This window comes from Aethalodelphis obliquidens, unplaced genomic scaffold (assembly GCF_003676395.1).
Source record: "Aethalodelphis obliquidens isolate GAN/ISIS:26980383/991018 unplaced genomic scaffold, ASM367639v1 scaffold83, whole genome shotgun sequence".
Lineage (NCBI taxonomy): Eukaryota > Metazoa > Chordata > Mammalia > Artiodactyla > Delphinidae > Aethalodelphis > Aethalodelphis obliquidens.
In genome coordinates this window covers 7,660,201-7,685,677 of record NW_020838027.1, presented here as the reverse complement: position 1 = coordinate 7,685,677, position 25,477 = coordinate 7,660,201, and the positions used below count along the sequence as shown (strand labels likewise).

General features: G+C 39.9%; 1 protein-coding gene across 3 annotated transcripts; it reads left to right on the top strand.

Moving 5' to 3' along the window:
* The first annotated feature begins 63 nt into the window (after positions 1–63).
* On the top strand, positions 64–25,124 carry CLEC1A (C-type lectin domain family 1 member A). Of its 3 annotated transcripts, XM_027093140.1 has the most exons (7): positions 64–411; positions 3,125–3,266; positions 14,653–14,751; positions 16,181–16,357; positions 19,559–19,710; positions 22,550–22,668; positions 23,577–25,124. In XM_027093140.1, the coding sequence occupies exons 2-7, from the start codon at positions 3,152–3,154 to the stop codon at positions 23,734–23,736; spliced, it is 822 nt and encodes a 273-aa protein (XP_026948941.1). In that variant the 5' UTR covers positions 64–411; positions 3,125–3,151; the 3' UTR covers positions 23,737–25,124. The 3 variants fall into 3 exon arrangements, with proteins under 3 accessions (XP_026948941.1, XP_026948942.1, XP_026948940.1); XM_027093141.1 differs by lacking the exon at positions 3,125–3,266; XM_027093139.1 differs by lacking the exon at positions 64–411 and having other exon boundaries at positions 2,991–3,266.
* Positions 25,125–25,477: the final 353 nt, after the last annotated feature.

Below are 25,477 nucleotides of genomic sequence, written 5' to 3'. Positions count from 1 at the left end.
CACTATCTCTATTTGCCCTCTCTCCAGAAATGATGATGAATCTGGCCCTGGGGAGGAGGTAGTATAATAGGTAGTTTTGTGTTGAAGAATAAATGTTGGATCTTAAATATTTAAAAATCTAAAAAAAGAAGATAGAAATGTTTGGTGAGGTTGACTATTGTCTTTTAAGACACTAACTTGTGTTGTCACTATCTGAAAAGAAATGTGGAAGGGCAAAGATAATTCAGGTTGAGAGTTAAATTAAGGCATAAAGCAGGATTTTGAAGCGATGCCATGCATTTTAATTTTGTTTTTGGTTTAATTGGGTCTCCTGTATCCTCCGAATGGAGTGGATGATTTGAAGAAATCTTGATAATCAAGGAAATAATTCTGTATGCTGAATGTCCAGCTGCACTTATCTAGACCAGACAGGTGAGGCAACAATAACCTATAACGTAAAGATAAAAGCACGACTTTAACAAAAGTGGTGGTGTAAAGTCAGAATGCTCTAGGCTGTCCAAGGCATACCATACCTCACTTGTCAATACACGTGTATACCGCAGCCAAAGTGGGAACGTGCATGGGAATGAAGAGAAAACATCCACACTTTTCCAAGAGACAGAAAAGGGAAAATAGCTACTAGCTGACGTTTTGTCTAAAGGGCAAATTCAAGATGAGTAATGATCATGCCAGAGGAAACACCTATTCAAGGGCCACCATCTCCTCTTGCCTGAGTTATTGCAATACTTTTCAAAGAAGTCTCCCAGCATCTACACTTGTCTTTCTATAGTCCATTTTCAAACGTAGCAGACTGATTGCATTAAATTGAAAACAAACCATGCCAGCTCTCTACTAAAACTCTCCTTGACTTCCCACATATCTGAGTAAAAAAAAATAAATAAATCAAAACAAAAACCAAAAGACCTTTACAACGGTCTACTCACCAGGACAATTAATTGCTGGTCATTTACTCCTTCGAGCTGAGCTGCTCTTCTCCTCATGACTCATTCCATTCAGGATGATGGTTTCTGTGTTGTTTCTCAGCCACAGCTGGCATGCTTGCATCTCAGGGCCTTTGAGCTTCCCCGTCCCTTTACCTGAACTATTCTTACCCTAGATACCTGCAGGACCTACTCTTTTACCTTTCAAATCTTTGCCCAAGTATCACGTGTTAATGAGGCTGACTCTGACTACCTTATTTAAAATTACCGGCCCACCTTTCTGTACATTCTTAACCTCCCTCACCCTCTGTATATGTCCATAACTCTTATCACAGTATCATCTATTCTACTATTTACTTACTTATTATCTTTCTTGTATATCATCTGCCTTCTTCCATACAATGTAGGCACTAAAAGTACAGAGAGTTTTGTTTTCCACTGATGGATCTCAGAATCTGAGAATAGTACCTGCAATACAGTAGGTATCCAAAAAATATTTTTGTCATGGTTGAAAAAAATATTTAAGGACAAGTATTAAAAATGTTAATGTGGGTTGATAAAAATTATCAAGAATCTACTTGAATAAAGTTTGAGAAATGATTCTAAGCTCTATTTCATTAGAATCATAATATCAGCACCTCCTAAATTATAACACCTCAGCTGTGACCATTTCTAATATCCTATTTCCTTACTTCATGTTCATATGTGCTTCACTTACTTCTCTCCCTTGCAATTTTTTTTTTTTTTTTTTTTTTTTTTTTTTTTTTTTTGCGGTACGCGGGCCTGTCACTGTTGTGGCCTCTCCCGTTGCGGAGCACAGGCTCCGGACGCGCAGGCTCAGCGGCCATGGCTCACGGGCCCAGCCGCTCCGCGGCATGTGGGATCCTCCCGGACCGGGGCACGAACCCGTGTCCCCTGCATCGGCAGGCGGACTCTCAACCACTGCGCCACCAGGGAAGCCCCATCCCTTGCAATTTTTTACTGCCTTCTCTCCTGTAACATTTTCTAATACATCAATCCAATGCAAATAACCAAATAACTTTTGATATCCTACTTTTTATAGGACATTATGCAGGAGGAAGGTCTCTTTAGATCTGTTTAATTTAAAATGATCTGACGAACAATGCACAGGTTGAGACACATAGTGAATTCACAATATATGCTTCCTGAGCCATCCCTCCTAGGGCCTGGTTGCTCCAGCCCCAGCATCTTCCACATTCGTTTGTGTTTAGTATGTTTGATTTAACCAAGCTATCTCCCCAAATACAGAAAAGCATTGGTAGAATAATGTAATTCTACTGTATTTATTTGGGAAAAATTTTTGGATATTTTCTAAAGCAATCTTCTGATTTCCCTCTCTGCTTAGGAAATTTAGGCAAAAAATTGTTACCTGGTTTTCCAGTCATAGGTAGTAAAAATCCTAAAAGTCCTACTTCCAGTAATATATGTGATTGTTCATGATCATTGTGTACCAGATGTGTTGTATACAAAATGTTAAATTGAGTCCACATGCTGTACGAAGAAAGATCATTGAATTGACTACAAGAGAGCATTTTTAAAGTGAATTCTGTCCCTCACCAGCTATGTGCCTTCAGAGCAGTCACTTCATCTAGCTGGACTTCCATCTCCCTTTTTGTAAAATGAAAGAGTAGTATCAATTAGATATACCCCAAAGGACTCTCTTAGGCTGCCATTCCGTGTATATGATGCTTTACACTATGCCCTTGGGGAAAGGAAAAGGCTTGTCCTATAGTCTTTTCTCTTTTGACAAACGCACAGAGAGGTTAAACTTACTCTGAGTGACACAGTGAGTGTGTGATGGGTGAGAACCGGGTGAGGTCCCTCTGACTGGGATTATTGCTCTGCAGAGTCTGAAGGAATCTTCGGCAATTGTAAACTCTTGCCATCTTTTACACTGCAGTTACACAGGAAGTACTAACAAGTAAGCAAAAGAGAGCTGACAAGGGCAACCCCTTCCGTAATTGTTCAGAGACCGCCCAAATAGAAAACACATGCTACTTCCCCTCCCCCTGACCAATTTGGCAATCAGAGTCCAAGTTCACAGGAGAGGGGCCGGGCCTCTCCAGACAGGAACTGGGGTTGGAGGCTTCCTCTGCTACTTGCTCAGACAGAAGAACCTTAGGAATGCCATTCAGTGCCTTGGTTTCTGAGCTGTCTCACTTGGGGAAATCCAACCATCACAGCTCACGGTCACCGCTGCAGGAATCCGGATGCAGGCCAAGTACAGCAGCACGAGGGACATGCTGGACGCTGATGGGGACACCACGATGAGCCTGCATTCTCGAGCCTCTACTGCAACCCAGCGGCCAGAGCCTGGCCACACAGGTACCCTGTCTCCCGTAGTCCAAATTGGCCAGACCCTTGAGAAATGCACAAGATGAGCCACCTCTCCTAGGAATGCACAAAGTGGAGGAAAGAGAGAAAATGTTTTCATGATTTACAATAATATGTAACGGAGCACTTTCTACAACTTGCCTGCCACATATATGAACGTGTGAAAAATGAAACGTATATGCGTAGATGTTTTTCTAAGATTCTGTCTCTGGCAGAGTGGTTTGCAGCTGAGGGTGTGTTGCTTTCACCAAGCAGTTTCAGCACAGAGACGTGAGACTGTATCTACAATGAGAGCAATGTCCCTTCCCCTTCCTGCGTTCCCATGAAGGCCAGATCCAATGCTGTTTTATTTACCAGCTGTGATCTGATCCAGAAATTTAGATTTGTAAAGGCTACCTTTTTGCAAGTTTTGAACTCATGGCTTTAGAGGGGGTTTTCCAAGCAGACACACCAACCCTGATATTTTGTTATAATAGTTCTGCATCTTGAAGTTGTGAGGTCTGTGAGAGTCATGCCAACATTAAGTATTTGCTTTATCATCTATGAAGTGATAGGGGATTAAATCAAATGCCTTCCAAGGTCATTCACCTTTGAAATCCTGACTTGTTGATGTAAATAGTGGCCCCAGATGGAATTTACATCCCATCCCATTCCCTTTTGTTCTGTTGACTCCTAGAATATTATTGAGAGGATTGGATTAAATTATGAAAGTATTTAATTTTAGTTACATCTTATGCTTCTATTTCAAATAATTCACCCTTTGACATAGCCATAATATATATTATTACTATGTAATAATATATATTATTGCTATGTCCATAGAAGAGACCATTCACACACATAAAGAAGGATTTTATTTCCTAGGAAACTCAGCCAATCTAAGGCAGAAAGGTGAGTTAAGTTCTAGTAAAAAGACATCAAACTGTAGTAGAGACAGGACTAGGTTCTAATACCAGGGGTGTCACTTACTAACTGTGTGATATTGGACAAGTTACTTAAGTATCCTGTGGCTTCAGCTTCTTCATTTATAAAATGTTAATGATGGTAACCATGTATACAGTGCTTATTATGTGTCTGATATTATTCTAAGCACTTATACATATTAACTCATATTAACTTGAACTGATGTTAAATAGAAGTAACAGAACCTCTCTTATCAGGTGGCTATAAGTACTAAGGTTGATAACTAGGTAAAAAAAGTCCTTGGTACGTTGCAGACACATCAAAAATGTTGAGTTCCTTTTCAATATTTCATTCCTTGAGAATTCTTAAAGCGATCTGTTTAAAATTTTTGTGTGGGTCTGCATCAGAGAGAGATTCACGTAGTGCCTGTATTTTCATATGTCCTAACTTTTTGACCATATCCAGATATTCTTCACCTTTTAAAATCTGGACACTCACTTTTTCACTGTTCTCTTCCTTTCCTCCTTTATCAAAAAATTTTAGGTTTTCTTCCCTTTTCTTACTAAACTTTTCCATTCACTTTCTATTCGTTGAATGACCCTCGACCTGAGACCCACTAATGGGGCTGCTTTTTACATTTTTATTTACTTATTAATTTTTACTAAACTATCTATTAAGTTGTGAGGCGGTCCTGGGGATTTCCAGCCTCCTTGATGGGAAGAAAAGTGATAACTTTGGGATGTCAGTTTCTGTAGCCACCAGATATGTGTAATAGGACATGGTATGTTTTCCTCCAACAAATCCTGTGAAGAGTCAGCTGTGGTTTCAAGTGGCTTGTGTACAACTTCATTTTCACCTTTGACTAGAGCTGGGAGCTCTCACAAGGCTTAGCGATCCGCATGATCAGGAACAGGGTGTACAAATAAGTTCTGCTGAGGTTGAGGGTGGAAAGGGGGGTGGGGCAGGATAAAGCACCAGCTGAAACATCTGGCAACCTTTCTGTAAGAATGGAAATGCAAACAGCAGGAATAGGGGTTACAAAGAAGGATCTTAGAGGCAAACACCTGAAAATAGTTATCTTACCCTATGTGTCTAATATTTTGTTTCCATCTGGTGATAATGCAAGTATTTAGAGGAATGTCACTCTAGAAGTCTAATTATCTGTTAGAAAAACAGATCTGATATCATTTTGCTGTTAAAAATAACAGCAACAACTACTCTGGGAATTTTTTGGCAATGCAGAAGATTCAGATTCAACTTAATATTGGGGCACAGCTATGACTAGAAAATATTAATGTTTTCTTTAGAATTAATAAAAATAAATGAGACACACTCACTTATTGTCTAGTTTTCAATTTTTTGATATAAAATTTATGTTTGTGTTAAAAAATGCCAAATAATTCAGAGGATAGAAAGTAAAAACGAAAGACAACACCCTCAGACCTCCTTTCCCTAAATTTATGCTTGGGGTCATGTTATGCCAGGCATGTTGCAAAGTACTGAGGCTACAATGTCAAATATGACATGATCCCTGCATATGAGGAAACTTAAAGTCTAATACAACTGTCAACTGAGCAGCAAGTGTGATACAGTGCCGTGATGGGGCATGAGCTCGGTATAAGGGAGAGCTTGGTCACTTCTGTCTGGTAGGGGTAGAGATCAGGAAAGGTTTGAGAGAGGGAGTGACCGTTGAGTGGACTTGACTTTAAGATGTTCCCCATGATATGGGAGAAGAAGTGGGAGGTTTAAGTGGCTGCAGGCACTACAGGCAGGCAGACACATGAGAGGAGAGCCATGGCAATCTTATGTAACTGTTTTTCAGAGGATGTTAACAAATATGTTATGGTGAGGGGCAGAGTTGGAGGGGGAATGTTGACAGGAGGTAAGTCTGGAAAGTTACGGAAGACATTATGTCATACGGAGGTAGTTTGATTCTATTCAGTAGGTGAAATGAGTGAGATTTAAACAGGGAATAACATGATCAATTTTGTGTTTTTAGAAGAACATCTAGGCTGCATGAGGAGTATGAAACTGGATGAGCTAATACCCAGATTTTGCACTAGTCTAAGGATGAGAGGAGAAAAACCTGAACTGAAGTGGTGTGGAAGTGGGGAGGAAGAATCAGATATGAAAGATACTGAGCTGGGAGAGTTTAAAGAATTGGTGACTGGTTACAAGGGGGAAGGCAAGGAGAGGGAGAGCATAGGTGGAGTAGGTTCCATCTGACGACATGTAGATGGTGCTTCCATGAAGTGAGCTAGAAACTACGAGAGGAATAGGAAAGATGATGGATTCAGTTTAAGTTTGAGATGCTTGTAAGAGAAGGCACATGCAATTGGAGTTGCCCTAAGGCACTTGTATATACAGCATGTGGGTTGGAGGTAAGGATTCTGAACTGCCTATACAGGTGAGAATTGTAGGCATTTAGGTAGGAATTAAACTTTCTGAGAGAGATCACTGAGGAATGTAAACTGAAAATGAAAATGAAACAAAACAAGACAAAACACTGGAGAAGAGTGCCAAAGAGAGAATCTTAAGGAATACAATTGAGGGGCAGGCTAAGAAAGAGACTCCAGTAGGAGCTGCTAAGGATGAGTGGTAAAGAGTGATGATGTAGAACAGGAGAGAGGAAGCTAAGATGCAATAACTTCAAGAGAAGTGGACAAGTCAATGGTAATGAACAGTGAATTTTAAAAATAATAAACAGTCGGGCTTCCCTGGTGGCGCAGTGGTTGAGAGTCCGCCTGCCGATGCAGGGGACACAGGTTTGTGCCCCGGTCTGGGGGGATCCCACATGCCACGGAGCGGCTGGGCCCGTGAGCCATGGCTGCTGGGCCTGTGTGTCCGGAGCCTGTGCTCCGCAACGGGAGAGGCCACGACAGTGAGAGGCCCGTGTACCGCAAAAAAAAATAATAATAATAATAATAAAAATAGTAAACAGTCAATACGGCAGAGAGTACAAGTATGAGGAAGGCAAAAACCAGCTTACTGTTTTAGAAACAAGAAGGAAAATAGATTATTATATAGCCCAAGGAACTCTACTCAATACTCTGCAATGGCCTATATGGGAAAAAGAATCTAAAAAAAGAGTGGGTATATGTATATATAAAACTGATTCACTTTGCCGTATACCTGAAACTAACACAACATTGTAAATCAACTGGACTCCAAAAAAAATTTTAAAAAAAAGTCATGGCATAAATCTCATCTACTTGATTCAACAAATCTTTAATTCATGCCTACTAAATATTAAGCATCACGGTAGCACTGGGGAGACTATTTTCAGGTGCTTGGAGAAGTGGAAGGAATAATCTGAATCACTAATTAGAAGAACGTCATGCACGGCTATTGAACATATGTAGGAGGCTACAAGCAAAGCAGAATGCAAAGAAGAATGAATAAGTTACTGACCATGTTTAGTCATGTGGGTATTTTTGGACGAGGTGACATTTGACCTAGTCTGTAAGCCTGAGTCCAGGTTTTCCAGGTAGAGCAACTCAGGCACTGGGTGACCTTTCCAGAGTGAGGAACACACGTGCAAAGATAAGAGCACAGAGGTAAGTACTAGCTTGCTGCTGTGTACTCCTGGGTAAAAGAAGGAAGACGAGAGTACAGAGGGAAGAGATGAGGTATTGCTTCTGGATTGGAATTTAGATCAGGATAAGATCATTTTGGGAAACACCAGCAGAATCAGACAGGATGGCAAGGTAGACTGTCGGTCTGAGGAATGGGTAGTCCTCAAAGAAGGGGTGGATGAGGGGATTTGGGGCAGCTGTGGCTAAAAAGTAGGATGAGAGTCTACCATGGAGGGTTTTACAGCATGCTGAGGGGTGCTCATGCTCCCTTCTCCTTAAGGGAGAGAGTAAATGTAGTAAGCTCGCCTTGCTGGTAGAGTGGAGAATGTATGATTTAAAATGACTGTTACGAACATATTCACAATATAGAAGTGAAAAGTTGCAAGTGGTAAAATGCTAGTGTTTCTGTAATTCCATACGGAACTGCCATATCCAGGCAAATATTAATGTGGGGTTTGTTGGGAGGGTTGGAAAATGATTTTAAACAAGCGCTCCGGGGACTTCCCTGGTGGCGCAGTGGTTAAGAATCTGCCTGCCAAAGCAGGGGACACAGGTTCGAGCCCTGGTCCGGGAAGATCCCGCATGCCATGGAGCAGCTAAGCCCGTGCGCCACAACTACTGAGCCTGTGCTCTAGAGCCCGCAAGCCACAACTAGTGAAGCCCGCGCTCTGCAAGAGAAGCCACCGCAATGAGAAGACCGTGCACCACACAAGGAGTAGTCCCCGCTCGCTGCAACTAGAGAAAGACCGTGGGCAGCAGTGAAGACACAATGCAGCCAAAAATAAAATAAATTAATTAATTAATTATTTTTTTTAAAAAAACAATCAGCTCTGGAATGAGAGTGCTCGGATAGAATGTCTGGCTCCATCATTTACTAGCTGTGCAACCCAAAGCAAATTAAGCAGCTCCTGGGCACTGCAGTTTTCGTATCCAAATAAAGGTTAAAAATAGTGCCTTCTTGGGCTTCCCTGGTGGCGCAGTGGTTGAGAGTCCGCCTGCCGATGCAGGGGACGCGGGTTCGTGCCCCGGTCTAGAAAGATCCCACATGCCGCAGAGCGGCTGGGCCCGTGAGCCATGGCCGCTGAGCCAGCGCGTCTGGAGCCTGTGCTCCGCAGCGGGAGAGGCCGCAGCAGTGAGAGGCCCGCGTACCGCAAAAAAAAAAGTGCCTTCTTGGTTGCTTCTGGTTTCCAGGCAGCCCACTCTCATCCTTTCTTGGGAGCGTACTTTCCCTTTGCTTAATTTAAACTTAATTAAACTTAATTAAAGTAGCAGTTTACTACTTAAAACTGCTCCATGCCTCTCATCTGAATTCTTTCCCTGGAGAGGACAAGAACCAAGGAAATTGCTGTTCCACAGTGTCTTTCACAGAGCAGAAATTTTAAAGTTTAATGAAGTTCAGCTTATCGACTATTTCTTTCATGGATCACGCCATTGGTGTTGCATCTAGAAAATCATCACCAGTACTTCCAATGGAATAAAACAGAATGGAAGCTTGCCACTTGTGACAACATGGATAGCCCTTGAGGGCATTATGGAAGAATTGTCAGCTGGGGAATGCCCATGAGTCTCAACCCACCGAGTTAAACTAGTTCAAGGGCTTCCTGGTACAACAGCTGCTCTAAACCTTGGCTCTGCAAGAGGGGGGAGCAGTCACCACAGTGTCCACTGCAATTCCAAACAAAAGCGGAGCAAAAGTAACATCAGTTACCGGCAACAAAAACACCTCAAATTACCTGGTACTTTCATTATCCTGGGCAGCTTTATTCTCGGTAAATGTACCTTTGCTGGACTTTTCATTTATTAAAATGGCTTCCAAAATTTCAAAAAAAAAAAATAGAGCCCTCTTGAATAATTATTGGGAGATTCAAATAAAATACAACATATATAACACACTCAGTAAGTACTATTATCAGTTGCTGTGTGTCCTTGGGTAAGGCAACTAAGCTCTCTAGGTCTCAGTTGCCTACCTATAACATTGGGATTATAATAGCATCTACCTCATAAGGTATTTGTAAAGATCGATGAGATAATTCATATACAGCTTGTATCTCAGTAACTCAAGGAATGTTAGCAATTATCATTAATAGTAATGTTATTTTTGAATTATGTTTCAGAAACAAAGCCCCTTGACGGGATAAACAATGGACTCATGTAAATTTTGCTCAAAAGGAGAAGGAAAAATACAATTGACTTTCTAATTGCTGTGAATTAGAAACTCGATATTCTAGAAATAGGTTATATGTTTTTAGAAGTATAGTCTGTTGAAATTATAGGAGGAGTAACACTCATTTACTTTGAGAATGAAAATAGCAAATATTTGAAATCAATTCATAAGAGAAAGGAAACATGCATTTTCACGAACACTGAAAACTATGCTCAAACCACAGAACCTCCAACCTTTTCCCATGAGGTTTACTGTGCACCACATGCTAGGATTAAGGAAACAAAGTTGCTAAAAAGACAATATTTAACATTTAAAAATATATCCAAAAGTCAGATATATAATCAGCAATGTCTCCTGATTGAAAACTGTTGTCAGTCATCTAAAGGATGAGGCAAGTCACTTCTGAAATATTATATACCTTGTCACCTGTTTAGCCCCATGTCTCTGTGAGGCTGGTTCACAGGAAGGGTACAAACTGATGTGCTGTGGTTCACAGGGAAAGGTACAAACTGAGGTGCTAAGCGTGACAATTTAATCCTGGCTCTGCCACTAGTTTGCAATGTGGCTTTGTGCAAATTATTTCAATTCTTTGTGTCTTTTCAAGCTTTTACGATCCTTTCTATTTCAGAGGCATATTAATAGCCTACCTTTGGTAGTTTGTTTCATTTCTTAGAAGGCCTGGGAGTGGAGGTGTACAAAGTGTTCCTTCTGATGCCTGATGAAGGGCAGCTGGTCAAGTATGACAACTCTCTTCGTCCACAAAGTTTCGCATAACTACAAAGGGATTTATATTCAAAACTTGACCTTAGCACTGTAGCGTTTTATAGTATAGTTATAGTAAGAGGATACAGGAAAGGGGTGTTTTTTTCTATGTATATCTTATTATTCCTAGGGATCTTTGTATCATTCCTTGGCCCGTCCACACCTTTTTCTAAACATGCCTCGGGACAGCATAGGGGTTCTCTTCCAAAAACTAAAACCGCAAGAAAGCCAAGCCAAACTGAAGCACCTCCCAGGCAGCTTATTTTTTCTTATTTTAGGGTGGGAGTGGTCCCTAGAGAGAGACCTCATTATGATCAGGGCACTTGGAATAAAACTCAGGAACGGTAAACCCACAGTCAGAAAAGAAAATACCTAGAGGGAAATACAGCTTCAAAGAAAAGGAAAAAATAAAACTTTCAACACTATATAGCCTTTCCATCTTGGAAGCCTGGTTTCCTAGGAAACGGTCACACCTGCTGTAGAAACTCCCTAGGGTTGTGTTTCTCTGGGTCTTTAGTTAAAGCAGGAGGGCTTGTGAATATTGAAGCAGGGAGGGAAGGAGACAGGGAGCAAGGAAGAGGTAGAGAGAGGAGAGTCCAGGTAAAGACATTTCCAAATGATCAGGGAAAGATAATTCTTTAGAAGGGAACTTTTAAAACTTTGTGTCCTTTAGCAGAGATACACTACACTTCTTTCTTATTATGTCCTAGAGGCAGCCTTAGGAAGGATCATGTATTTATTCTTTGCATGGATATAATTATTATTAAATAATGTTCTAATCCCTAAATTCCATCCCCTCATTTCACAGTAAGGATTTAAGTCCATTCTTGTTGATCCTTTGGGCAGAAAATCAACATCTCCCTTGCCCCAAATATTATACAAGGAAAAGTGGGTTTCTGGAGGTATAAATGAGTTGGTTGATTTACATAGTTCTTCTTCTCCTTTACTTTCTTCTTATTTCTAATTTTGGCTGGGGAATTGTTAATCATAAAAAAGGGACAGGATCTTTTAAAATTTTATGCCTTTGAGATGTGTATTAATATGAATAGGTTTCAGCAGGAAGAGCCAAGTATATAACAGATATTTATACATACTAAACCCATTCATTCATTCCATTTTAACTGAACTTATTTCAACTGATGTTCTAGGTGCTGGAACTGATGTTCTAGTGACTAAACAGACAATAGTCTTTTCCAAGAAGGAGCTATTTTCTCCTGGAGTAAGACAAGAGACTTACTCAATTTTCTCCTGGAGTAAGACAGGAGACTTACTCAAATAAGTAAGATATAGAGTATATTTGATGGTAATAACAGATGATGGAGAAAATAAAGCTACCATGGTGGTGGGTCTATATATGTACTTTCCTCTGGAGTCTAGAAACATCCACCTGGTTAATTTTCTTGGGCTATATAGAACTTTAAAGAGACGTAGGGTTTTGGAGAGGATGTCTAATTTAAGCTATATTCTGCTCTGTGATCTTATTCTTTTATGTTCTGCTGATTTGAGATATTCTTAAGGACAATGCTGTGAGAAGCTAGCAATTTCCAGAAAAATTTAGGCCAAATCAGATAAGCCAGCTAATGGAAGGATAGGGGAGAAAGCAGATCTCTATTATATCTGTTTATGATTCAGAATCTCACATAAGTCAGTGTATAGAAACCAGTTTGGCCAGGAATTTAGCTGAGTCGGCCCTGTGCTGACAGAAATATTGCTGAAAAGTCAATAGATTTTTTAAAAAAATCAACCTGTAAAGTTTAATTTTAGATAACCTCACTAGGTTATTTTAGATGACCTCACTAGGTGATGGGCTTACTCTTGACCCAGCAGAGCTTCTGCAATCACCACAAAGCTCTGTGCCTCTGTAAAAATTACATAGTTAGGTAATATTAATTTTTCATAATTTCATTCTTCATTCATTCACTCGTTCAAATATGTATTCAGCCCTTATTTGCCAGACACTATTTTCAGTACTGGAAATACACTGTGAACAAGATAGACAAGATCATTGTTTCAATGGAATGTACATTCAAGGGGAGGTGATAGACAGAAACAAAGAAAAACCATGGAAATATCACTTAATAATCTTATTTTTAAAAAGCATACATAATGCGGTGATGTGCTAGAAATGGACTTCCAAGGACATCTTCCAACGATGCGCCATTTAAGTGGAAAGCTGGGTAACAGGAAGTAGGCTAGCAATAAACCATCTGAGGACTGATTATGCAAGGGTATAGGAAGAGCTAATGCAAAGGTACCAAGACATGGACACACTTGTTTAGATCAAGGATAAACGGAAGCCCACTGTGACTACAGCATTTGAGTGAGAGAAGAATAGTTCAGAAATGGATGACAAACCTAAGTAGGGCCCAGGTGAAAAAGATTCTTGTAGAATTTTATTCTAAGTACAGTAAAACTACAGGCAGTTTTTAAATCACAACGTACCATAATAAAATGTCCACTTTAAAAAAAGAGCCATCTGGGTCTTAGGAAAAGTGATGTAGATTTTATTCTAAAAATAATGCACACTATTGAAAGTCTTTATGAAGGATATGGTTATAAAGTGAAAATAAGATTCACATTTTAGGGGCTTCCCTGGTGGCGCAGTGGTTGAGAGTCCGCCTGCCGATGCAGGGGACACGGGTTCGTGCCCCGGTCCGGGAAGATCCCACGTGCCGCGGACCAGCTGGGCCCGTGAGCCATGGCTGCTGAGCCATGGCTGCTGAGCCTGCGCGTCCGGAGCCTGTGCTCCACAACGGGAGAGGCCACAACAGTGAGAGGCCCGCGTACCGCAAAAAAAAAAAAAAAGATTCACATTTTAAAATATATCAATGTCTGTATCCTGATTTTTACTTATTTTCCCTGTTAGATTGTAAGTCTCAGAGGATAGTGATCATATTTTCTATTTCTATACTATCTTTGCTAGTTCTCATTCCCCATTTGGAAATGATGTTTGGCACAAATTTCTGTACCTGAAGTTTATCACACAGAGGACTTTGCTAAAGAGGAAATGAATTTCTGTGTCTTTAATCTTTCTGTTTTCGAACCAGACTTGAATTCCCAATGAAGTGAAACTCACAGGTCACGAAGAGACCAGGGTTTGTTTGAGAGTTTTACTGTCCCTTTATTTTAATCACAATGCTACAGGATACCTGCAGCTGTTTGAGGGTCTTCCTGATCAGATATTGCGGGCTATTCAGATTGATAGTTGACCTCACTAGGTGATGGGCTTACTCTCGACCCAGCAGAGCCTCTGCAGTCACCACAACGCAAACCCGTGGGGCGTGGGCAAAGGAAGGATGCTGGCTACAGTTTTTCTTTTTTCTTTTTTTACTTAACAGGTACAAAGTTGAGATCACTTAGATCCATCCTTGAGAAACTGATGATCGTGTTGCTTTTATAATCTATTTTTGGAGCTATAAAATCAAATGAATGAGCAAACAAAATCCTTACAAGAGAGAGACATTTGACAAAGAAATCCCCCAAAAGAAACAGTAAAGCAATCATTTCTCATTACTGATAGGCAATTTGCTTTTTCAGAAGAACCATATGGGAGGGGGGCGTTTTGCAAAACATAACAACAAATTAATTCCGCCTCTTCTCTGACGATGTGAAAAAGTGTTCTTTGTTAAGGCATTTTCGTGAGAGTCTCTTACAACTCTAATTTTGACAGAAAGGTTATACGAATAGCCGTATGGAGATGATGGTAATGCATAACTTGATTCAGTGCAAAGTAGGACTGGGTGGATGGGGAGGGTAGGAGTGGATGGGGCTTGTGAAAGAAGCTAGCCGTGGTAAGTGAGGCTTGGCGTGGAGCCTTGTGACAGTGTTTCCTAGGACAGAGGGAATGTTATCTGGCCCCTGAATACTGTTGTCCTGTACATTTTGCTCCTTTCTGGAACCAACTCCTCTCACTAGCTTGCTGCTGACATAGATCCAAGAGGAAGAAGAGTGTCTTTTCTTTTGTCCCCTGCAGAGCCCCGGCGTCCCTCTTCCGCTTGGCGTCCAGTGGCCCTGATCCTGCTGACTCTGTGTTTGGTGCTGCTGATTAGCCTGGCAGCTCTGGGGCTTGTGTGTAAGTCTGCACTCTGACTTGGGGGAAGATCCTGGTTCCAAGGTTTGTCTAGGATGAGAAATACTTGTTATGATATTCTTTTTTTTTTCTTTTTTTACTTTGATTCTGGAGCCTGTGAATAAGTCCTTATTGAAATGCAACTCTGTAAATGATGTACCTTATTCTAATGCAACTCTGTAAATCACGAGCATAGTGGAAGAAACATTAAAATACAACAGTCACTTACCAGCTAGACTTTTACATTCTGAGATAAGAAGGTTTTTGTTCTTTGTTTATATATCAATATTGTTGTTTGTTTATATATCAATATTTAACATCAGCAGTTTTTAATGAATGCATACTTCAGCCCTCTTCCATGCCACAAAAGACGACAGCGGCTGTGGTTTTTGCTTTTAGCATTCACGGCTCAGTGGGCTAATCAGAGGAAAAGATTTCCCACCCCCTCAATATACGGAGAATAGACCAGGTCTTAATCACTGTAATATTTTTCAAAAAGTCCAGGAAGTTATAGAATCATTTTGCAAAGACTCATGAAAATCAAATAAGGAAGAATTCACGTATAAAGTCTTTAAATTTCAAACTAGTAAGGACAGAGTAAAAAACTTAAAAAGGAAGTGAGTAAATGGGTTTCATCAGATGGGACCCTACAGCAATATGTCCTGAACAGTTGAAGAAGGTGGTTCAAGGTAAAAGAGCACATAGAAAAGCAGGTTCAAATGTCAAAATTGGATTTTTTTATAGGACATTTTAGAACTTGTTTGTAATCTTAAATTTTAAAATTAAAAAAAAAATGTATCTTATTGTTTCTACCCTGGCTCCCAAATTTTTACTTCATTTTGATATAACTGTTCGTTTGCATAAACCATTCTTTTTAGTGGTAGAAAGCAACTCTCATGATTCATGAAGAATTTTTTTTACTTAGATTTAGAAACCTGGAGTTTCAAGCTAAGTGTTGAAATTTTCTAGCCAAGTGATGTTGAGAAAGTTACCTATTCTCACTGAGCCCAATTGCAAAACTTTAAAAATATAGAAACAATAACATGACTCTTTCAGTGACTGAATGGGATAACAATATATGGTACATTGTCAATATACCGATCAATAGATAAATGGATTTATGATTTTAGGTTGAGTAACGGTTTGACAGTGTACACAGAAAGATTTATTGAGCAGTAAATATGGTTAAGGAATTTATCCCTGAAGTCAGGAATTGTCATTATGACTCCATATTTTCAGATAGGGAAACAGAAATCAATTTGCCCAAGGCAATACAATTTATTATGTACTATAGTCCAAACCTGAGTGTAGGCAATGCGCTCAGAGCCTGGAATCTTAAATAACATACTGTTGCTGTCTTCCCCAGATGTAGAAAATAGAAATAGAAGTGAAGAATATAAGGTGTCCAGTCTGACTTGGTAAATTGGGTTAGTTTTTCAGTTCTACCAGCTCTCCAACACTCAGCAAGAAAACATTTCTCAAAAGGAAGAAAGGCTGGGGAATCTCTCCCGACAGCTTCAATCTCTCCAGACTCAGAAAAGGAAGCTTGCAGAGACTCTGCATCACGTGGCTGAAAAACTCTGCCGTGAGCTCTATAACAAAACAGGAGGTGAGTCCTGATCGTTGAGCTCCCCTTTGGGAGCTATACGGAGCGCTATACAGCGCTATATGGAGAATCAGTCCGTATAGCGCCGATTCTCCCATCAATGTACCTGGGAACCATGTATTATTCAACTAGTTGTCTGGCAAACTTAATAAAGAGTTCGGACATCCAGATCATCCCCGGTTATTGGGATCACGTAGTTCAGCTGTGTCTGTGTTACAGAACGTGAAGGGATTCAGCAAATTCAGACATTTAGAATAATAAATACAGTTAACTTCAATTAATCAGAATAACACTACAAGTAAATAAAATACAGGTTTTTTTCTCAACTGACCTTGGCACCTAAATACCTAAGAGTAGGATACATTTCCTAATGTATTCACAAATCCTTCCTCATGAAGAAGTTAATGAACTCATAACTATAGTTTTTGGATTTTAAGAATCATATAGGAATCGAGTTAAAAAGACAGATAAATGGAATCAGGCTCTAGTTATTTTAATGTAGTATGACTTGTCTGGGTACCAAAAATCTGCATTTTATTAAGGACCACCTATGATGACAATGCCAATTTTGTTTGTTTGTTTTTGCGGTACGCGGGCCTCTCACTGCTGTGGCCTCTCCCATTGCGGAGCACAGGCTCCGGATGCGAAGGCTCAGCGGCCATGGCTCACGGGCCCAGCCGCGGCATGTGAGATCTTCCCGGACCGGGGCACGAACCCGCATCCCCTGCATCGGCAGGCGGACTCTCAACCACTGCGTCACCAGGGAAGCCCGACAATGCCAATGTTGGATGAACTGTGCTTTGGTAAATACTACTGGACAAGCCTAGAAGCATCACCTTAGTTCTTTGTCTTCTTTTTCTTCTATCCTTCTGGGTTTCATAACACCCAGCTCTATTCAAGTCTGTCTTCTTTTCTGTTCTCCCTATTATGCGTGCATAGGAAGCCAGATACATTTCCAAGTCCCCGATTTGTCTTGCGGGGACTCTACAGTCAGATGAAGTCTCCCAGTCGCCCCCACACAGACTGGTTTCCACACTAACCAGACAGCCTGATTTCATGGTTACCCAGTAAATAACATCAACACGCACACTTCCACTTCTCTAAGTGATTCCTTCCTACACGACTAATGACCTCACTGGTCATAATTTTATTTATTTTCTTTATTCTTCTTTAACTTTATTGAGGAATAATTGACAAATAAAATTATATAAATTTAAAGTATACTACATGATGAGTTGATATACACATATATTATGCAGTGATTATCAAGATCAAGATAATTAACACACCTACCAGATTACTCATGGCATTAAGGGACATTGTAAGGGGTTTGGCTTCTATTTTTTTTTTTTTTTTTTTTTTTGCGGTACGCGGGCCTCTCACTGCTGTGGCCTCTCCCGTTGCGGAGCACAGGCTCCGGACGCGCAGGCTCAGCGGCCATGGCTCACGGGCCCAGCCGCTCCGCCGCATGTGGGATCTTCCCGGCCCGGGGCACGAGCCCGCGTCCTCTGCATCGGCAGGCTGACTCCCAACCATTGCGCCACCACGGAAGCCCTTGGCTTTTATTTTGAGCAAAAGAAAGATTCATTTCAGGACCCCGAGCAGGAGAAGTACATGTCTGACATGAGTTTTTAAAGGCTCATTCTACAAATATGTTGAAAATAGACTGGGAGAGGTTAGGAAGGATAGAAACAGAGAAATCACATAAGAGATGACTATCGCAATAAGCCAGGAAAGAGGGAATGGTTCCTCAGGCTAGGATATTATTGATGGAGATGAATGCATGATGTAATAAAGTGGGGTGTGAGGGGTATGAGGGAGATAAAGGAATCAAAGATAACTCCAGAGTTCTGGGGCAAAGCAGAAATGGGGAAGAATTCTGTGGTCATGAGGGGGGAGGTTAGGAACCAGGGATGCTGTTTTGAGCATGTTGACTTTGAAATATCCCTTAGATATGTGTGGTGATATGAGTAGGCAGTTTGATATATAAGGAAAAAGGTCTGGGCCAGAGATATAAGCCAACTTTCAAAGCAAATCTCCCAAATAATTGATTTATTTAAAACCTCATTTTACCTTATGAAATATTTTAAACAGTCAGAAAAATACGAACAATAATGTAACATCCATCTGTGTATTGACCACTCAGATTTTCACATGTTAACATTTTGACACTGGATTGCTTTTAAAATAAAGACATTTTTGTGGAATCATTGAGCTCCCATCTCACCATACACCAACAAGGGATGTGGATACAGGTGCCCAACTCTCAAAGGCCCAAGGCCGTGTATCCACATAGGTGATAAGACCATGGTTCTCAGGGCCTAGTTCCTGTATTTACGATCATGACCCACTCAGTCCATCTCACCCTTGACCTGTGCACTTATTCCTCTGACTCTGATGACCATTTCAACTTCTGACACAAGGAGATTTACCATCTTAACTCAGGCTTGGCTTAGTATTGTATTTATGTGATTTTTTTCTAAAATTTTATTCACTTATGCTTTGAATGAAAAAATAATCCAGGGCTTCCCTGGTGGCGCAGTGGTTGAGAGTCCGCCTGCCGAGGCAGGGGACACGGGTTCGTGCCCCGGTCTGGGAAGGTCCCACATGCCATGGAGCGGCTGGGCCCGTGAGCCATGGCCGCTGAACCTGTGCGTCCGGAGCCTGTGCTCCGCAACGGGAGCAGCCACAGCAGTGACAGGCCCGCGTACCGCAAAAAAAAAAAAAAAGAAAAAAAAGAAAGAAAAAAAAATCCAGATCTTACTGATATATAGTTCATTAAAAAATCCTTTTACTACCATATAAGTGGATTTTGAGGAAGAAAATTATAGAAACTTCAATGGTTTCCCAAATCCAATGCATATTGAGTTTTTGAACAGATGAAAAGTTCTTTATGAAATTGACTATCCTCTCTGTATGCTGAATTACACGGGGCAAGGAACACTGAATTTCCAATCATTCACTACTAGATTCCATTGTCCATAAAAGCAGGTAGTGTCTATTTTAATTCCCATTGTATACCCAATTATAATTCCTGGCATATAGTGGGTGTTCAGTAAATATTTGTAATTATCATTGGGCAATTAAATATCTAAGAGCTAGGGAATCAATTCTTTCTTGTGTCATCAAATATTATGTAATTTCAAGAGAACAAAAACAACAGACCTAGGTAGAAGATAACATTAAATTTGGTTTCTTTTCAAGAGCACAGATGCAGCCCTTGCCCAGAAAAATGGAAGTGGCATGGGGACAAATGCTACAAGTTCTATGAAGAAAGCAAGAGTTGGCAGGGTTGTGAATATTTCTGCATTGCTGAGAACTCGACCATGCTGAAGATTAATACACGGGAAGTACTGGTAAGGTCCTGAGGCTTGGTCAGTGTTTGAAGTACACTCAGAAAGAAATCTTTAAAAGATTCTAAGGTGTCAAAGCCCACAGACTCTCCTATTTATTGCAATCAAGGCCTAAGTCTTATTCCTATTGCTTTGAATGATCTCTTAAGGTCATCGTTTGTGGAATGACCTCCACAACTATCCACCCCTTAGAAACAAGACCTTCAAGTTCCCCATCAGTCAGGAATCAAATGAAGAAGGTCTTAATTTCTTAACCTCTTTTGGTTTGGGTAGGAAGGGAACAATATTGATGCCACGTCAGAGACATGAAAATAGCACTTCCTGTCTTTCCATGTGAAAGTGACAGAACTTTTGATTGAAAAACATTTAATTAAATCATTGCCATATCTGCAAATAAATATCTAGCCTTCCAGAAGTTTACACCCTAACATAGACTGGACAAGGCAAATAGGAAAATGAAATTGGCATATATTGAGTAAGTACATGCAATTAAAGTTCACTATTAAAATGGCATGATTGTTCCCTTTTACATTTATTATTGTCTTTGGATTTTTTTTTAAACATCTTTATTGGAGTATAATTGCTTTACAATGGTGTGTTAGTTTCTGCTTTATAACAAAGTGAATCAGCTATACATATACATATATCCCCATATCTCCTCCCTCTTGGGTCTCCCTCCCACCCTCCCTTTCCCACCCCTCTAGGTGGTCACAAAGCACCGAGCTGAGCTCCCTGTGCTATGCGGCTGCTTCCCACTAGCTATCCACTTTCCACTTGGTAGTATATATAAGTCCATGCCACTCTCTCACTTCGTCCCAGTTTACCTTTCCCCCTCCCTGTGTCCTCAAGTCCATTCTCTACATCTGCGTCTTTATTCCTGTCCTGCCCCTGGGTTCTTCAGAACCATTTTTTTTTTTTTAGATTTCATATATATGTGTTAGCATACGGTATTTGTTTTTCTCTTTCTGACTTACTTCACTCTGTAGGACAGACTCTAGGTCCATCCACCTCACTACAAATAGTTCAATTTCATTTCTTTTTATGGCTGAGTAATATTCCATTGTATATATGTGCCACATCTTCTTTATCCATTCATCTGTCGATGGACACTTAGGTAGCTTCCATGTCCTGCCTATTGTAAATAGTGGTGCAATGAACACTGTGGTACATGACTCTTTTTGAATTATGGTTTTCTCAGGGTATATGCCCAGTAGTGGGATTGTTGGATCGTATGATAGTTCTATTTTTAGTTTTTTAAGGAACCTCCATACTGTTCTCCATAGTGGCTGCATCTATAGCCTTTGGATTTGATTCCTCAAACGGTATGACCATTATTTATTTATCATTGTTTTAGCAGAGGTCTTGGCACAGAGTAGTTTATCAACAAAGAGTTATTTAATTGAAATTCATACCCTGCTAACTGTGCAAACTCTTAACATCTTTCTAGTTACATCTTAATTCCTATCCACTTCCTGAAATCTGTGATGAATGAAACTCTGCAATCTCTCTCAAACCTCTAAGATAATCTTTTTCATCCTTTCTTTCTTTTTTTTTAACATCGTTATTGGAGTATAATTGCTCTACAATGGTGTGTTAGTTTCTGCTGTATAACAAAATGGTCAGCTATACACATACATATATCCCCATATCCCCTCCCTCTTGCATCTCCCTCCCTCCCTCCCTTTCCCACCCCTCCAGGTGGCTCTTGATGGCTCAATTTAGGCAGAAAAAGAGGCGATTTATTTGACTAAGCCCATGTATCCCAGCATAAAACCTCCTAATTTTTTTATTCTCTGTTTCCTCCACCTCCAGCACAAACAAGATTCAGATATACCACTGAAGTATACTAGATGCAGTGGTTAGAAGTATTATTATGAAAGTTACATAGTAATTTTATCTTATGCACTTCATGTATTTGCATATATTTAAGTCACTTTCATATGATTTATTTATAGAACTTTTAATGTGAAGGGGCCACCATTCAGTTGGAAACACTATTTTCAACTACAGTTTCTTTGATATGCCTATACTGTAACTATCACTTAGTGATAGTTTCATTTATATTTCCAGTAATCTTTTATTGAACCAACATGTGCCATTAATTATCCAAGGGATTGAGGATGTGAAAATGAATAAAACAAAGTATATGTCCTTAAGGAACTCACAGTATCGTGGAAAAGGAAGGTGTAACAATGGATAATGATAAAAGATTTAGATAATTTCTGTGTTAAAGAGTGAGATGATATAGAAGGAAATAAATAACTTTAAACATTTTTCAATATGGATAGTAGAAAAGGAATTACATCTATGTAAATACACAAAAATGTAAATGCACATATATGAAACATTTCTCTGTTTTCCCTTCTTAGTCTGAGACATAAATCAGCCTTATAAATTTTTCTTTTACCCTGCTTTGCATTAAAGTATATTCGTTATTCTTTTCTCGTTCCTGGTCAGTCCTTTTCACATGTATTCATGAAGATTACTTCCCATTCCTGCACTCTTCCTTCCAGATTCTTCCAGTTTCCAGAATCACTCCACATCTCTACATCCCATATTTTTTATATCAATCTTGTTTAATCCTGTGACTTGAAAATAATGGGTCATTTATAAATCTTGGTTGACGTGATTCTTGGTTTCGGAACATCAGCATATAGTCTATGCTTATTAAGAAAAAATAATTCTTTAACTTGGACAAATGAACTGACCTCAGCATGGACACTATTTTTCTTGAATGTACTATCATCTATGTTCTCATATTAAAAGTGAGGGCCAGCTCTACGTATCTCTGTATGTATAAAACAATTCTAAAGCTAAATGTTTTCTTGTGTGCCTTTCACAGGAGTTTGCCATGCCTCAGAGCTACTCTGAGTTTTTCTACTCTTATTGGACAGGGCTATCCCGCAACGGCAACGGGAAGGCCTGGCTGTGGATGGACGGAGCCCCTTACTCCCATGAACTGTAAGCCTTCAGCACATTTCATGGGAAAGGCATTTAATAGAGAGCTTTTGCCTGAGTGACAAATATAAATGAAACTATCACTGTGTTTGTAGGAGGACTTCCAAAGGTGTATAAAACATAGTACTTACTCTCAGAATGGCTCATAAACCAGTGAGAGAGACAGACCAGGATTCTCTGAGAGAGAGGGAGAGAGAGAGAGGGATCTGTTATGGGTGAATAAACTGAAGCCCAGGTGGTAATGGGTGACCTGCCTAAGGTCGCACAACTCTACAACTTGTCAATACCCAGAGGCAGTATAAGACCTCAGATTTCTTGGCTCTCTGTGCAGTGAAATGGGGAGCACATCTTTCAAAATACAGTCTCTGAGAATAGATTTACTCACAATATAAACAGTAATATTATCAAAAATTAGTTTTACTTATATGAGCATTTAGATAGGCATGTGTACGGTATATTGTTTGAGATCGGTAAACGTAATATCTATATCAAAATATATTACAGTTTAAAGCCTTGTTTGAGCAGACACCTTTCTATATACCTATATAGGATTTATTTTTCCAGGAGATAGTACATATTCAATGTGATTACTTTTTACAGTTAAATAAACTGAGTCACAGAGAAGGTAGATAATTTTTCAGATGGCAGTAAAATCGAATGATAAATTGGATTATAACGTGTATTTTCATTTTAGTTAGAAATAGTTTTTGTTGTTTTGGGTGAGCTGATGCTTCTAAGAATGCGTATGGAAACTGAGGGGCTGAGAGGAAAGAGTCTGGTGACCCCATCTTTCCAGTAGACTCATTATGGGTGTCTATTCTATAATTTTATCAAGCTTAGGACACTCCCTGTGTACTTTTGTATTTTAGAAGTAAACTATGATAAGATGAACTTTTTTTTTCTTTTTTGAGGTTTGAGATTATAATAGATTTCACCAGCCTAAGAAGTAGGGACTGTGTGACCATCCTCGATGGAAAGGCTTTCTCCAAGGACTGCAGGGAGTTGAGGCGATGCGCATGTGAAAGAGCTGCGGCCACGGTGAAGCTGCAGAGGCTCCGTGAGCCTCTCTGAGCCGGACATGGAGGCCAATGGTTCTCCAGCTACAACTGCAACGGCAGGCTCCCTTCAGAGAAGTGGAAGATTTCTGCTCTGCAGAACAAAAGTCAAGTTCTTTATGTGCGCCTGGCCTAGTGCGGTTTCTGTTCCTTTTCCTTCCATTTAATCCCTGTTTATACCTTCCAGGTACTGAAGATTTGATAATAATAAATGTAAATAATGGAAAGTGTTGGTGGTTTTAGAAAGGACTTGTGCTTTGGGGAAAAATTCCAACGTACAGATGCTCTTCAAAATGTGAGAGCAATCAGTGTTGTGGTTGTGTGTGCCTTATTGAGAGTTTGTGGGGACTCTACAAGAGTGCTGATTATTTCATTATTTGAGAAAAATAAGAAGTCTTGGAGAGGCATGCTGTCTGCAAGAGGATGGTTTTAACATTTTAAATTTTAAATCTTTTGAGGCACGTTTATAACATCAATGTGCGGCTAAAGATGAGTCAACCGAATTGTGATAGGGTGAGTTATCCAATCAGGTCATGGCGAGTGAAAGAGACACTCTGACATCTGCATACACAGCTGGCTTCTGTGCAGGTGCCAATAGCTCAGGACAATATGCACGCACATAACAGAAATCATTGCAAATAACACCATCACAGCCACTGACTTCATCGACTTAGAGATAAATCAATTTTAGGGGTTTAACACTAGAAAGGCTAATCTATTATCATTCCTTGTTTTTCAACAGTGGAAACTAGGATGCTTCAGTTTTATTTTCAGTAAACATCTATCTCATGGTGAAATGACATTGAATTAGCAAATACATGATAAAGGGGAGATGTTGGTATTTATTCCTGTAAGACTGTGTCACTTATCAATCGTTGCTTGTAGACTTCTTCCTTAAGAATTTTCCCTTCAATTTTCTGTTAATTAGTTAGGAAATTTCTTCAGCATTGAACAAATTTTGCATCGATTTATTGTGTACTGCAAAAAGAACTGCATTTGTGGCCATAAAATGAAGTTTTAGATCCCGTATTGTAATTTATTATCTGGCAAATCCCTTCACTTCACAGAACTTATTTCATCAAGTATAAAGTAGACATATTTAGTTTCCTCACGGTGTTCTTGTTGGCTGAAATGAGGTACATGTGGAATTAGTTTCATAATCTACATTGCAGTGTAAAATGTAAAGGATATTAAAAATATGTAGAAAAGCAGAGGAGGGATTTAGTTTTTAAAAGTAGGGAAGCGAAAGCAAGCATAAACCACCTTCTTCAGAGACCTACATTCGTGAACAAATTATAGAGAGGTCCCTACACTGGGGCCCTGTGGATGTTACTAAATATTTTCTATGACGGGTGCAGGTATTTAATGAACGTGGTTGATATAATAAGCGCATAATGAGAGACATGGATTAGACCTTTAGTTAAGCAATTAAGTGTTATTTAAGACTTGTTCCTGCAGCAAGAAAATATGGTTAATCTGAGAAAGTCAAATGATTTTGTGAACTAAATAAAAGTGAGGTGGCGCACATTCAGTTTTGACCCCTGGCATCTTACGTGACTGCGGACTAGCTCAGGGCTGGATGACGGGTGTCTCTTTAAATGTCATTGCTTTAACAAGTCTAGCTGCCTGGTTAGTGGGTGATGATTAGTGTTTTCTCTCCAGATCTGCAGCCTAAGGGAAAGTGTCACTTTGGATGGCGAGAAAGGAAAAATAACAGCATGTTATCTGACGTTTGTTATTCTTTTTTTTTGCGGTAT